General features: G+C 32.5%; 1 protein-coding gene and 1 long non-coding RNA gene across 2 annotated transcripts; one reads left to right on the top strand and one right to left on the bottom strand.

Moving 5' to 3' along the window:
• The first annotated feature begins 285 nt into the window (after positions 1-285).
• Positions 286-4,292, top strand: LOC120354859. The gene is made up of 2 exons (XR_005573255.1): positions 286-1,984; positions 2,122-4,292. It is a non-coding gene; the product is annotated as an uncharacterized LOC120354859 (long non-coding RNA).
• Positions 4,293-9,737: 5,445 nt separating this feature from the next.
• On the bottom strand, positions 9,738-15,116 carry LOC120354707 (protein arginine N-methyltransferase 5-like). Its single transcript, XM_039442141.1, has 3 exons — positions 15,113-15,116; positions 11,872-12,059; positions 9,738-10,006 (listed from the first exon to the last, which is right to left on the bottom strand). The coding sequence occupies exons 1-3, from the start codon at positions 15,114-15,116 to the stop codon at positions 9,851-9,853; spliced, it is 348 nt and encodes a 115-aa protein (XP_039298075.1). The 3' UTR covers positions 9,738-9,850.
• Between the last annotated feature and the right edge of the window lie 645 nt (positions 15,117-15,761).

Raw genomic sequence — 15,761 nt, 5'->3', positions numbered from 1 at the left:
TTAATTCAGCCTAATAAGGAAAAGGATTCAGCCTAATTTCGATGTATTCAAGAATGTAGTCGAATTGCTTGTGCAGTAGGTCTAAATTACATTGGATAGAGAAAATCTGCTACTTCATTCAATAGCAGACCGACCTTTTTTGGGTTGTTGAGATTTTCAGCTTCATTTTGTAGAAACATTTGAATTTACGCTTATTGTAAATTGTAATACAAATTTAGATGCTTGTTTGTGAACCTTGCATTCTCTCCTGTATGAATTTCATGCTGTTTCTATAATTTTATTTCAATATTGCTATACAAACGAGTATAAAAAAAACATGATAGGAAAATTTATCTATTTTAGAAGTTATGAACTTTTATTAATAGTATCCAACCAAGGAACTAAAGTAATGTTTAAAGAATGTAATGAATATATCATAGAAATAAGAGAGCACGATTCTGAATTTGTTAACATTTTTGCCCTTTGGAAGATATTGCTGTAAAATTCAAAAGAAGGGATTGGGAATTGATCTCACAATTTTAAATTGAGAACTTAATACTGAACCTTTTCCCATTCAAGATTCAACTTCATAGGAACTCCAACTACCAGATAATACACACCGCCTGTGATTCATTCATCATTCTTATTATTGGTTTTTTAAATTTATTTTATTAATTTGTTTTATCTATTTTGAAATTGAGTTCATTGAATCGTGTACTCTTATTGGGTCACTCATTATTATTCTTTTATTATATTACTGTAATTTTCGTTGCAAGTTACACCTGAATGGTAATTTTATGAATAATTATTGATAAACCTTGTATACATAATAAAATTGTACATTAAATCATAATATCATAGAGAAAAGATACCGTTAATTGCATTATTCGTCTCTGATAATACTTTCAATTATTATTTTACTAGCCTATATATTGTAGAATATTTAATGTCTCATTATATGTTATGATTAATAGTTGTGTATGAGTTGATGAAATAATACATTAGTTTTATTAATCGGAATGCACTTAATATACACCAATTTGATAAGATTACATTCCGAAGCTGAAAACATCGGAATAGCTTATTAAGGAAGTGTTAGTTAATTAATGGTAGCTGTGTTGAGATAATGTTGTGAATGGTTATGACTTAATGTCGCTTATTTCTAAAAAAATCTTCATATCGCGGATAATTTTGTAAAGTGAAATTCTCCAGATGTCTCCACAAAACATTGCTGAACATAGCTTAATATTTAAATCTCTCTAAAACTGTGAAGAGGATCAGGGCTGTAATAAAGTAAACACCATTTTAGAATAGTTGAGCTTTGCATATTGAATTTATTTCAGTTATCTAATTCGTGATTATTATTGGCAGGATTGAATGTCAGAACAAGTATTGTGCCTCTTTTACACATCCATGGAGGATGCATTTTTTACTGGAATTTTACATTTTTACTACGCTTTTATTTCAATATTAATGTATATAAAGATAACATTTATTGAAATCCCCAATCCTTTCCTGACGAACGTTTTCATTGATTAGGCATAATATAATAATATGGAAGGAATTATTAAGATAGTGTTCTCATTGAGTCTATTTCTCAATCTGGCTTTTGTCAATTATTGAATTATTTCTGTATTATGTACTCTACACGCTAAATTTCAGTTCGTTATCAATTAGTTGAATAACTATAAAGCTTGTCACTGGAGCTTCTGACTTTTTAATATAGCAAAATTTAAATTTAATGTCAAATGATCACCAGCACTATGAATCAACCAAACGTATTCTAAACTCAAATGTCCTATTCAAACTTAATTTGGAAGCATTACTTATTTGGAAAACTACTAATTCTCTTTTCAACTTGATTTTATTTATTGCTTCAATTTTGATTGGAAATTGTCCATCTGGAAGTTCAAACAAATTTGAATAATAGGTGAGATCGCTTTGCATAGATTAGCGTTGTCTGTGTAATTCTTGAAAAAAAATCTCGTTGAATTGAAAATGGTAGGTAATCTATTATAGGTCATTTTAGTCCCTTTGCCAACTTCGAACTTTCCGACTTAATAATTAATACCTTGTTTCTCCAATCTTTCAAAGATTTTCTGCCTAATATTAGTGCAGTTTACGTTGAATTGAAAATGGTAGGTAATCTATTATAGGTCATTGTAGTCCCTTTGCCAACTTGGAACTTTCCGACTTGATAATTAATACCTTGTTTCTCCAATCTTTCCGACTTAATAATTAATACCTTGTTTCTCCCGTCTTTCAAAGATTTCCCACTTAATATTAGTGCAGTTTGTTTTATTATGAGCTTAACTTTGAGACAATAGATACCAGTAGGCCTACTCCTTGAATGTTGAAACACATGAACATTGAGGAAACTCCAAGAGCTGAACATTGAGTAAAATTCATCCATTGTAAATCTCTCTTGATTATCCTGGAATTATGATTATTAATAAATTGTATTAACTAAACAAGAAATTTGTGTTCTTGAATCAGATCAGTTATCGTAGCCTTGTCTACTTCAATGTTTCTTGGATGGAAAATGTATGATTTTTGTGAAAAATATTATAGTTAGATTGAATACCATTCTTAGCCATGATACATGAGAAGTATGGTAGGTAACAACTTATGAGTTACCTGAATTTTTCCTCTAATATGTTTTAGCATACTCGAGATGCATTAGAAATGTTCTAAATTTCAATTAGCCTGAAAATCTGTTAAATATCAATTTTAATTATTCTCCAGCTGGAGTCGATTATCATTATTTTTAATGAGACATTCCATAATACATATTTAATGTCATTAGTTGACTTTGCCACACTTGTTCCAGTATATCAAACATAACATCTAACTATTCATCAAGTCATTGAAATTTTCTAGTTAATGTCAAACATAATTTATTCTTTATGAAACCCCACAGTGAGAAATCCAACGGTGTTGAATCTGAAAAAGATTTTCATGTAGGAAATTCCAAACTTTACAGTGAAGGAGTTAATGCACCGTCGTGTTTAAAATAAAAGGATACTTGTTCACCTGGAATATACTTGTGCTTGATTTGCTGTACTAGGAGTCTTTCCACACATTTTGTACTTTCCATTTAAACAAAACTTTCTACCGTGGCGCTTGTAGAGTGTCAATCTCCAGTTTATTTTGTGTTTTAAAACAAAAAGTCACCTCTCAATTATGTTTGTAATTTGATTAATGTTTTAGGTGCTTTTGAAGTTGTAAAGTCCTTGTGTAATCACTTTCTGTAATATATATTGTAAATGTTAGTATTTCAAGTTGACCATTCATCAGACTCGTTAACTTATCCAATGTTACTATTATTAGGCCAACATGCAAATACTATTAAGGAATTTATATTGTTTTGCTCACCTTGTGAATTTCTTGTTTCGTTTTTGTATAACAATAAGCATTGGTAGCTCTTGATTTCGACATCCAGCTGTTCAAAATATTTCCTGCTTTCTCCGCTAATACAAGTTCGGTTCTTAAGCTTTTATTCATAACGATATTATGTTATCAGGTAATTTCAATACTTTATAAGGAACCATGTTTAAAACTTCAATCGTCCTCATTTATCAGGAAGTTGGGTGTCTGGATAAGTTAGCTTACCAGGGTATGAATCTGCTATAAATATAATAAAAAATTGATTTGGCAATCTTCAATACTCAAAATTGTAACGTTCACTGCTCACATTCTTAAATAGCAAAGCAATAATATTCAATTGAGCTTTGTTATTTAGAATATGAATTTGTAATTTATTGAATCATATTATAAGGATATTGACTATTATGTATAATTTTATTTTTTAACGCATTATATACTGCAACTCTTACTACCATGTATTTGATATTGCTTTCTTTATAGGTAACCAATTCTTATTTTATTAAGTTTTTAGTTCCACAAACTATCGAAACATATAAAATGTTTTCAGCTCATTATTATTTCACTATACAGTTTAGCATGGTTTCTAGTTCTATATTAATCAATCAAATGTAAATTTGTGTATCATTTCCTTTGCTTCTTGTGAAAGAAAACTTTTTTAGTTCAACATTTTATCAAAAACACTATGTTTTCAGATTATTATTTCACATTGTATGCTGTTTAGCATGGTTTCTAGTTCCATAATATTTTTTGCTTCGTGTGATATCAATCAATATAGATTGCAATCAGTATACTCAAGAAATATAATCAACGTCATTCTTTAAATAGTATTAATGATCATCTTCCCTTGAAATGTGTTTATGTATAATAAAAATCACATATGTAAATGATGAGAAATCTTTATAATTATATACCATTTTTACAAACAAGAATATTTTTTATTTACAATATCCAATTCGTAGTCCAATTATTTGATGTTTAATGCTCAACTGAGAGATTATTCACGGAATCTTTCACCTATGTATTGTCCTTTATAAGAATATAATTTTGACCATAATTCAACTATTGAATATTCCTAAAAAATAATGGCGTATTCTTTCTGTTTTTTGCCATTTTTCAGTTACTTGAAAACAATAAATTATTTATTTTTATTTACAGAAATTATTTTATTGAAAATTTGAGTAACTTTAACTTAGTAGCCATACTTCCATTGAAATAATTTAAATGGAAGTTGATTTGAAATAATGCAATCAGTTGGGATTAGGAATGATTCAAAGATGAAACATATTACAACTACACACCAAAAACATCGCCCTATCCAATGTTTGTTATATCAAAAATCTATTTCACCCTATGCAATGATGTCTAGTAAGTTCTTGAATCCTTGAAATGGGAATTGGCTTTTTTATAATCTGTCTTTATCATCTGGGAGCTGATACATTCATGAGTGTGAAGAAAACAACAAACAATATGCACAGTAGATTAATGAAATAATGAATTTATTGCCAAATACAAGACATATTTTTACAAATAAAAATAATTATTAAAATAGGCTTACAATAGTTTTTTGCTTGACTGGAAAAAGAAGGCTTGAGCTACAGCCACGAATTCTAAAAATCTGGTGTGGTACACTCACACAACTTTCCTTGCTCATATTTGAAACTACGATCAGACTTTTGTATGTATATGTGTATAAGTAATTATTGTTTTCAGAGTACTTTTTCCTTTGTCTAAATTGTGAAATTCGATAATTTTTTTTTAGTTGTCTTTTTAAAGTCGTCATAACAGCTGTTCTACAGATGAAATATCTCGACTATGTGTTCTTTTTATGAACTGCTCTACCTACCTACCTCATGCACGAGAAGGAGGTTACAAGTCCATTTCCCAAGGATGGGGTGGACCCTCCATTGGTTTCCTAGAAAGGAGACTTATGCCAGTTGATAGAGCTGATAAATAACTATACAGGGTATGAATTTTAAAAAAATCGGTCATGTTATTTTTGAGAAAATCGTGAAAAACATGGTTTTTTAGCAATTATCCGCCATTTTTCTCAAGAATATTACGGAGCTCCTGCAATTTTCCCAGAAAAAAACTCATGTCATTTGATAGGGCTTATGAATAGCTATCCATGGTATAAATTTGAAGAAAATCGTTAGAGCCGTTTTCGAGAAAACCGTAAAAAACATGGATTTTTAGTCATTATTCGCCATTTTTCTCAAGAATATTACGGAGCTCATTGAATTTTCCCAGAGATGAGACTTATGCCAGTTGATAGGGCTTATAAATAGCTATCCATAGTATAAATTTGAAGAGAATCGTTAGAGCCGTTTTTGAGAAAACCGTGAAAAACATGGTTTTTTAGTCATTATCCGCCATTTTTCTCAAGAATATTACGGAGCTCCTGAAATTTTCCCAGAAATGAGAACTATGCCAGTTGATAGGGCTTATAAATAGCTATCCATGGTATAAATTTGAAAAAATCGTCAGAGCCGTTTTCGAGAAAAACGTGAAAAACATGGTTTTTTTGTAATTATCCGCCATTTTTTCCGCCATCTTGGATTGAATTTTATTGAATTTCTTATTGTTGGATCCTCATGGTATAAGGACCTTAAGTTTAAAATTTCAAGTCAATCGGTTAATTAGGAATGGAGTTATCGTGTTCACAGACATACACACATACACACACACACACACATACACACACACACACATACACACAGACCAACACCCAAAAATCATGTTTTTGGACTCAAGGGATCTTGAAACGTATAGAAAACATGAAATTAGGGTACCTTAATTTTTTTTCCTTACCTATGGTAATAGGGCAAGGAAAGTAAAAATAAGAAATACATTTTTTAATATAATAATAACTGTACAAATGAAACAATTACTAATTTTAAAGTTTACTTTATCGTATAGATTGAATATAATTATGTTCAAGAACTAGGATAGGGATCCTGGTACTTTCAACTGAAACACGCACTAGAATCAGTTATAACCTGGGCGTGAACCTACAACAGAATGCTATAGTGAGGTCCACGTTATGGCAGTGTATGATTTGCAATGTGTTGCTATCCTTGTCTATCATTCAACAAAGCAGATGGCGCTATCTCTTTCACGCTTTGCGATGTTGCCACATCGTTTATCAACAATGTAGAAATTCAACTAATTGACAAAATATTTAATCTCAATCATGAAAGTTTATTATTAGGCTACATATTTTAAAAAATTCTTGACAAATTAACTATTTTCAACAATAATGAACAGTTAAATTCATCAGATATACCAGTCACTTTTTGTGTAGTTGAGAATTTGATATTGTGGTAATTATTTATATTGAATGAAAAAGACTAAGAAATTGTCAAAAAACCACAGATTTATTGATACTTAGAAAGACCGGTTTCGATTAACAATGGTGTGTATTCCAAACCGGTCTTTCTAAGTATCAATAAATCTGTGGTTTTTTGACAATTTCTCAGTCTTTTTCATTCAAGATTTACCAGTATCAGCTGTTTGGGTGGCAAGGCTGAGATCTGGCAACCCTTTTCTCTTATCTTCCTACACTGCCATTATAACGTGCACCTTATTATAATCAAATGAACATTTATGGGCAGCAGGCAGGGTCACTTTACTCACAATTACAATATTCTATTTAAAAGATCATCATCTCCCTTGTTTTTTTTTAGTGTTACTGTACATCAGAGATAATGTATGAAGTAATTATTTCAAGCATGCAACTCGTATTCTGAATAATTATTATTTGTTTAGGGATTTGCATGGAGAGGCTTGTGTCTGAGTCATCTCACATTACCAAAATTGGATGAATTAATAACCCATTCTGAGGTCAAATTAATTATCATAAGCTGATTGATAGTTCCACTAAACACAAATGAAATGACAAGCAGTAAAAAGAAGGGGGAGATGTAGTGGAGGGAGTTAGATTATTTGCAGTACACCTGCAAATAATACAAGATCTTGACAGACACAAATAAATAGGCTTTCAATAAAAGATACTTGAACAGTATCTTTACTCTATGATCTTGACTTGTCAGTGCTATAGAGACTGTATGTAATCATAATGTGGACATAAAATTATGTTGGAATTTTGATTGGCTAACTCGGTCACATGGTACAAAGACTCTATGGTTTTGCCAGATTACAATGTAGTTACATAAGGCTTACATTGGGAACTATTCTAATAAACTGCAAGTATTACTACAGATCTAACCTATTACCACAGATCTAGTCAATTACCACAGATCTAAAGTAATAGAAGAGTACTTATATTAAATTGGTCTAATGGTATTACCAAGAGATTTTTATTGTGAGAGTGATAACAGCTGAATATGATACAATCCCTATATTCCACAATAACTTTACATGTATCTCTAACTAATCCAGAGGCGCTGGCGAATCCACAATCTTTGATGAACTATAGTTAGTAGGTCCACATTATAATGGCAGTGGAGGAAGATAGGAGAAGAAGGGTCGATGTCAAACGAGGCCACCGACAGAAGTGGACACTTTTAAAAGCACAGAAGCGACAATGGAGGCCTACGACAGTTGAGGACTATACAACCAAAGAATTCATACAAAAACCGAGAGAGTAAGAGAGTCTTGTAATTCATACAAGAAGACTCCTGATAAAGTTCCTCTTCTTCTATAATATAGTATTCTTGTATAAGAACAGCGTTGCTGATTCTCTGCCTTTAGCTCAGTCAACCAAGTGTTATACAGGGAAAAGTTTGGAAGACAATTTTTGACCCCGCAGTTCTATTTAGGGTAGTAAGGAGGTAAACATATCAAAAGTCCCCACCCCTACCCATTGTGCTAAGGGAGTGGGGGTGGTTCAAAGGTACCATTTTTTGGTTTCTCGCATATAACTCGAAAATTATGCATTTTACAGACATGACTGTTCTATAGAAAATTGAAGCTCACATAATTTCCTACAATATTGATGGAACAACTTTTTCTATATCTCTTTTACTTTTCGAGATATCTGCTCTAAAAGATGAGACATTTTTGGAAAAGACACATTCTCCTTCAACTTTTTGCTATTTTTGCTCTTATAAGTTTTTGAATATCGATGGGAAAAATCCATGCTGATCATAAGCTTATAGAGCATCAAATTCTATTCAATTTGATGTATAATTTTACAAGTTTACGCACATCCCCACGACTGTAGCACCAGCTTCAATGTTGAGTGTGACATCTACAGTTATGCAAAAATAGACCAATTGACAAAGGAATTGGGAGAGAATGTTTTGAACACAAATTTTGACTCCGTAGCTTTGTTGGGACTAGCTAGGGGGTGAACATATCAAAAGTCCTCATCCCTACCTCTTGTGCTAAAAGGATGAGGGTGGTTTAAAGTTTCATTTTTCAATGTTTTGCTTACACGCTCATATCTTGAGAAAAATGCGTTCAACCGACATGACTAACTATTCAGAAATAAAGCTTGATAAATTCTCAACAATATTTGTTCTGTGGTGATTTGTGATATCTCCAACAGTTCTCGAGATATACGCTCTTAAATGTGTAAAATTGTTAAAATAACAGCTTTTAATCCTGTTTTTTGATGTTTCAGGGCCTACAACTCTCCAACAATGCATCGTAAAAATGAATGCTCACCGTAGATTTGTAGAGCTTTGTTTTCTCTTCAAATTTGATGTATTATTTCACTACTTGATGTTTTCCTTCTATTGTCATAGCAGATTCAATGTGGGGGGTGAAATTTTAATTTTGTAACGATTGATCACTTGACAATGAAATTTGAGCCTGGAAGATCTGGTACACAATTTTTTACTTTGTAGCTTAATGAAGACTAGTTGGGAGGTAAACATAGCAAAAATACGCATCAATGTGGGGGGTGAAATTTTCAACTCTGCAACAAGTGTCAACTTAGCAGTTTCACACCTTCAATAGACGGGCTAGAGATGCGTTTTGAGATGAGTTTTTATAAACTTGTAAAATTATACATCAAATTGAATAGAATTTGATGCTCTATAAGCTTATGATCAGCATGGATTTTTCCCATCGATATTCAAAAACTTATAAGAGCAAAAATAGCAAAAAGTTGAAGGAGAATGTGTCTTTTCCAAAAATGTCTCATCTTTTAGAGCAGATATCTCGAAAAGTAAAAGAGATATAGAAAAAGTTGTTCCATCAATATTGTAGGAAATTATGTGAGCTTCAATTTTCTATAAAACAGTCATGTCTGTAAAATGCATAATTTTCGAGTTATATGCGAGAAACCAAAAAATGGTACCTTTGAACCACCCCCATCCCCTTAGCACAAGTAGGGGTGGGGACTTTTGATATGTTTACCTCCTTACTACCCTAAACAGAACTGCGGGGTCAAAAATTGTCTTCCAAACTTTTCCTTCTATAACACTTGGTTGACTGGGCTAGCTAAAGGCCAGATATCTACTTTTTTATATATGATTTCAATAATACAGATGTTTGATTTGACTTAAAACTTGAGTATCTATCGCAATTTTGCAGAGTATCCTATGCCGTTGAGATTGTGGATAGGAGTGAATTTTGGCTTACAAATGCTCCATTCATACCACATCTTTTCCTTGTTAACTAATCTCCAGAAATGTAATTCCACTTTATCTCCCGCTTTCAGTTCGACGGGGTTCTGAAAAATAGAGAAAATACATCGTTAATATTTGTCATAGAGGACATGATCCATGTATTATTTTTGGGAGTTGGAAGTTAGTCCTGGAATTGATTATAGACGTAGTTGGTAAAGTAATTCAATTTCCAACGTGTAGGTTATGAACCGTGTATTTTTTATCACGTTCATTAGCTGAGTATAAAGGCAATTCAAATTCATTCATTTATTTTGCCATAAAATAATACATATTGTTAAAATAAATATTCTAACTTACAAAATGGCACTACCGGCAAAGAACAACTTGTGCGCCGTCAGTGAGAAACCAATATTATGATTTTACTCCGTGTCATACAAACTATAATGAGTTAGCTTTTGGTCTGCAAATCATCAGGTTCTTCTCCTGATCCTATGTCCCATTTCTCTTGGGGTCGGCCCTCCTAATCCTTTTCGCCATTCTGAGTGTTGTTGGTAGGGAAATCAGGTTTGTTTGAAAACCACATAAATACTTTTTGAATTTTATTCTTGAGGCTCATATCCGTCTGTTAGGTGATTGTTTGAGATACAGCTAACCTGAAGGGATATTTTTGTTAGGCTGGTCCATTGATATGACAATGCCTCAACCTTCACGGCAATTATGCTGAAGAATGATCATAAGTGTAAGTCATAATCATAAGTGTAAGTGTAATCATAAGTAGCCTAACTATTGGAGGAAAAAATATTATTTCGTATTATATATCCGTCATGTTATTGTCTTTTTTCTTCAGGGCTACTTCTAATATAAATAAAAATATGATTCTGAGTACCCTTTTAAATTATTATTTCATCACGACATGTTTCGGCTACTAATTCCATTATCAAGTGATTTGAAAATAAATAAATTCAATTCAATCCTTTATTGCCAAAATTTAACAACGTAATAAATCAAAGGTTAATAAATCAAACACATCACAAGAAAATAAAATAAAATGAACGAACTACCCAGAACTAAAAAACTAAAAATTGTTCAGGCACCACAGCAAAAGAAAAGTCTTAGACCGCTGGTGGGAGTCGCAAAAAGTCCGATTCAAAATAAATACTGATGGAAGATTCTTATTTTTTATCATATTTTAGTATATTCATATGATTTTATAAACTAGGACTGTTAATTATGGATTTAAATTTGCATGATTCTATCAAAAATGGGGTTATAGAGGTCTAATTACATTTATTATTAAAATAAATGTTAACGAAGAATTTCATATCTATGCGGCGGCAATATTAAACAAAGATAAAATAATAAATTTAATTCAATTAGACATCAACAACCCCATTTTTGATACAATCAAGCAAATTTAAATCCAAAATTTACACTCCTAGAAATAGAAAGAAAAATAAAAATCTCAGTACCTTTTTTGAATTATTTAATCACAACATGTTTCAACATTGATGCCATTTTCAATGACTTGAAAATGGCATCAATGTTGAAACATGTTGTGACTTGAAAATGGCATCAATGTTGAAACATGTTGTGATTAAATAATTCACAAAGGGTACTGAGATTTTTTCTTTCTATTTTTATTACAAGTAGCCCTATACAGAAAAGATATTTACAGTCCTAGTTTATAAAATCATATGAATATACTAATATATGATAAAAAATAAGAATCTTCCATCAGTATTTATTTAATTTCAAATCACTTGAAAATGGTATTAGTAGCCGGAACATGTCGTCATAAAATAATAATTTAAAAGGGTACTTAGATTTCTATTTTTATTTATATCCGTCCTTCATTCGAGACCAATCGGTGGCTTAAAAATTGACCCTCGTACATTCATTATATGAGAGTATTACTACTACATTAAATGCGCTGCACTATTCTATGTGAAATATGAACTACTCTAATTACCTGGATAGGGAAGTAAATCGGGAACCAAGTGAACAATCCCGATGTATGGTTGTCGGGGATGGTGCTTAGAACTATGTCACCATACAATAAAGTATGGAAGTATCCAGCAAAGCCATGCAGGATACATTTTGATTTCACATTGAATTCGAGTACTTTATACCGGGTGATGTCCTCGTGTGACTTACTCTCTGCAAAAAAAATGTTTCAATTCATTTAAAAAATGAAATAGTAATATAGATTACTAGTGAATAGTAAATATATTACAGCTGTATTAGTATATAAATAGTAATGTGCATTAGAACCTTGATATAGTACATCTCAAGGGACTGTTCAAAAAATACTAGGTTGAAAATTATATGGACGTTTCAAGGGACTGCAGAAATTATGGGGTGTACTGGGTCTATTATATCCAGGTTCCACTCTATTACCCAATCCTGAATCTTTATTATATTGAAGCTACAAATGACAAAAAATTCACAGCCAATACGGCTTGTTCGCTCGAAAAACTAACCTCAAAATCAGTTGGAGGCTATGGAAAACACTCCAAATCACGAGTAATGTATAACAAAGAAAATAAAAGAGAAAAATTACAACTGATAATAAAAACAAAAATGATATTTTTAGGGTAAAAACTGTTTATAATAAGTTCATAGTTAGTTGATTATGAAATATTCTTATTAAATAAAAAGACTAAGAAATTGTCAAAAACCACAGATCTTATTGAAAGCTAGAAAGACCGGTTTCGGTTTAAAAAAAAAAAAACAACTAAATATTACATTTCTCTGAGGCTAGTTCTCATTTTCAATATTAGGCTATATTATATATAAAAAATTGGGGTTATAAATACTGGATGAAAATTACAGCAATGATTTTGATTATAGACAAGTTATAATAGTTGGTATTGCTTAAATTGGTTATCAGCTATCAGTTTGACATTCAGTTTTTCACGATTCCAGAGGACGTTCTATAGTGAAATTCACTTCGAGGTGTCAGCATTTCACGAATAAAACATCATTCTTTCACATTCTTAATTCTGACAGTTCAAAGTTGATTCCAAATCAAATAAAACTTTTATTATTGTCATGAACAAACATTGATTTCATCGACAAAAGTCACTTGAACATAATTATTCATAAAGAACATTTCATTATAATTACAGTTTAGTATAAGTTACACGTTATCAAAATGCTTTTGATAACCCGACTCCAGTAACTATAGTGAGGTCCACGTTATAATGACAGTGGAGAAAGATAGGAGAATCAGCCTACATTCTACCTTCAGAGATCTTTGGTCCCTTGGTCAGCGCCCAGGTCTCGAATGGCGATCACTCCCGTCGTTAAAAAATAGATATAAAATAATACTTTTCAAGATGAATGATTAAAACACTAATGCTCAACTCACACTTACGCGACTCAGGTGGAGAAGAGACTTGACTAAAGTCGAGAGCATGCGTTTCCAAATGTTGACGTCGCGGAGACTAGATTCGACTGGTCTAATCAGACATCGCGGAGACTAGAATCGACTGGTCTACTCAGACCAGTCGATTCTTATCTCCGAGACTGTCACCATTTGAAAGCACATGCTCTCGACTAGAGTCGAGTCTCTTCTCGACCTGAGTTGCGTAAGTGTGAGTTGAGCCAAACTTTCCTTACAAGATCCCGACCCTGAAAATACAATTATGAAGGTTTAAACTGCCCGAATTGAGACAGTCTATAAAATTGAAATTGATTTATTTTCTTCTTCTTTTACAAAATACAATAATATACAACATTAAATGTGAAGAAGGTTCTCCCATATGGATGCTTTTTGATTTGCAAGACAAGATACCTTCAATTTCAATTTATTTACAACACACAAAAATACAATGAAAAAAGCAATGTGCAATAAAACAATTACAATAACAGTAGCAATGCAAATAACAGATAAAAAAGATATTGCTAAAAAGATGTGATGTGCTGGGAGAAAGAGGGGGAAAATTATTGCCAACTATGGTTTTCCATGTAGTAGGCAGGTAAGGTATAACAGAAAGGGTAAGGTGTGACAGGAAAATGAAAGAAGGTGGTAGATAGGATGTGAAATAAGGATCCAGGTATCCTTCAGGATTATAAAGACCTTCAGTTGAGTAATCCTTCAAACAATTACTTGTTAACGACAAACGGATATGAGCCTCGAGATAAAAATTCAAAAAGTATGATAATTCTGTACTGATAAGTAAAAAGAGTTCAAGCCACAAAATGTCGATTTTGTTGTTTCCACATTTTCTTATTCGGGGAATTTTTTTTGTATAAAGGATTTAAGTCTATGTGGTATTGTTTTAGAGTTATTCTCATGGTAAAATGAATAAATCTCAGAAAAAATCATTCATGTTTGATAAAAATGATACAAGTCAACTCAAAAGGTGGAATTAAATCTATTAGGTATTGGTAAAAATGATACAAGTCAACTTATAACTTTCAAGAAAAGAAATAGGTATTGATATGAATGATACAAGTAAACTTATCCCCTTCAAGATGCGGCAAAAGGGTATTAATATAACTGATACAAGTCAACTCAAATCAAGATCAAAAAGGGTCAAGTCATAAAATACTTTGACACAAAGGGTTCAAGTCTACACATGTTGTTTACACCTGTATATGCACATGAAGATTTCCTGGTGGCTAAACCAGCATCAATAGCCTACTTAAATACCCTGGAAGCATGCCTCTAATTTCCAGGTCAAAAGTGACTAAGATATTTTCATTCGATTTATATATGAATTTTCTATTGTTTTCTTTTTTTTTTTTTTTTTTCGAATTTTGTGATCATAAATGTGTTGTGTATACTGCCATACGCTAAATAAATACACCTGTATAAAAAATTTCAATATGTGAGAAACCATTAATGGGCACAGTAAACATTTGAAGAAATATGTAGAGCAACTATTAGCGTTTTAATACTTTCAATAATTGTAATATCTCGGGTAGCTAAGATATTAAAGAATTGTTTTTACCAAAGTGTAGACGTGATTAAATAAAGCTAAGGTTTACTCTACGAAAATTTGTTATATTTAAACATTTGCTCTACCAAATTTTACATCAATTTTGGGCTCTATTCTGGCTGCCTAGCCTAATACAAAAAAGAACATTGAATGAGATTTGGACTGTTACAATAAACAAAAAACAACCTATTGTTATGCAAAAACATAAATAAACATAGTTCGATCGCTCCGTGTCATTAGAGTAGAATTAATTTTGGGACTCACCCATAATGAAGACGTCGAAGAAATCCATTAGGTGATGATTTGGGTGATCCAGTTCCGAAAAGAATTTGTGTCCGAGCGCGCTCCGTTCGCTTCAACCGTTAAAAGAAGAGTGCACGGAAAGAATGCAATTTTTGTCTCAGGTCCGACTCTTCCTAGGCCTACACGTGGAAAACTAGACTACGGCAGGGGGGAAGAAGAGCCGGAAACTGTTGATGGGACGAGTGGATGGAAACTATCTTTCCCAGGCTGGGATGCAAGCTAGGCAGTTCCCAACCCTGAGAAAGATCCTCACCTCGTCCATCGGTTGAAAAAAATGCAAGCTTTCCGTAGCCTATGCTAGGCTGCCAGCAAATAAAATATTACGTTCTAATTTCACAAATTTCAATAATACTATTTCAATTGCTTCCATTACATCACCCCCTCCCTAGAAAAAGGGCGCACTAGGATTCCCGCGGCTCCTCAGGATCCTGGGTGGGTGGTGTAGAGTCCTCTGCAACATCCATTGTAGAGGGCTGCTCTGCTGATACCAAAGCATCCTTGCTCTGGGCTGAGTGACGGTGGCGGTCCCAGATCAACCCTGCAGCCAGTGCAGCGACAGCAGCAAGGGTGGCTCCAAAGGCGAGTGCTGAGGTGAGCCACCAGCTCCACC

The sequence above is a fragment of the Nilaparvata lugens genome, chromosome X (assembly GCF_014356525.2).
Source record: "Nilaparvata lugens isolate BPH chromosome X, ASM1435652v1, whole genome shotgun sequence".
Lineage (NCBI taxonomy): Eukaryota > Metazoa > Arthropoda > Insecta > Hemiptera > Delphacidae > Nilaparvata > Nilaparvata lugens.
This window is presented reverse-complemented; position numbering and strand designations above follow the sequence as displayed.

What these genes read in the sequence shown, in the direction of transcription:
- LOC120354707 (XM_039442141.1), bottom strand. An exon ending in CGATTTACTTCCCTATCCAG is followed by an intron (nt 10,007 to 11,871) that starts GTAATTAGAGTA and finishes TCTATTTTTCAG; the next exon opens with AACCCCGTCGAACTGAAAGC.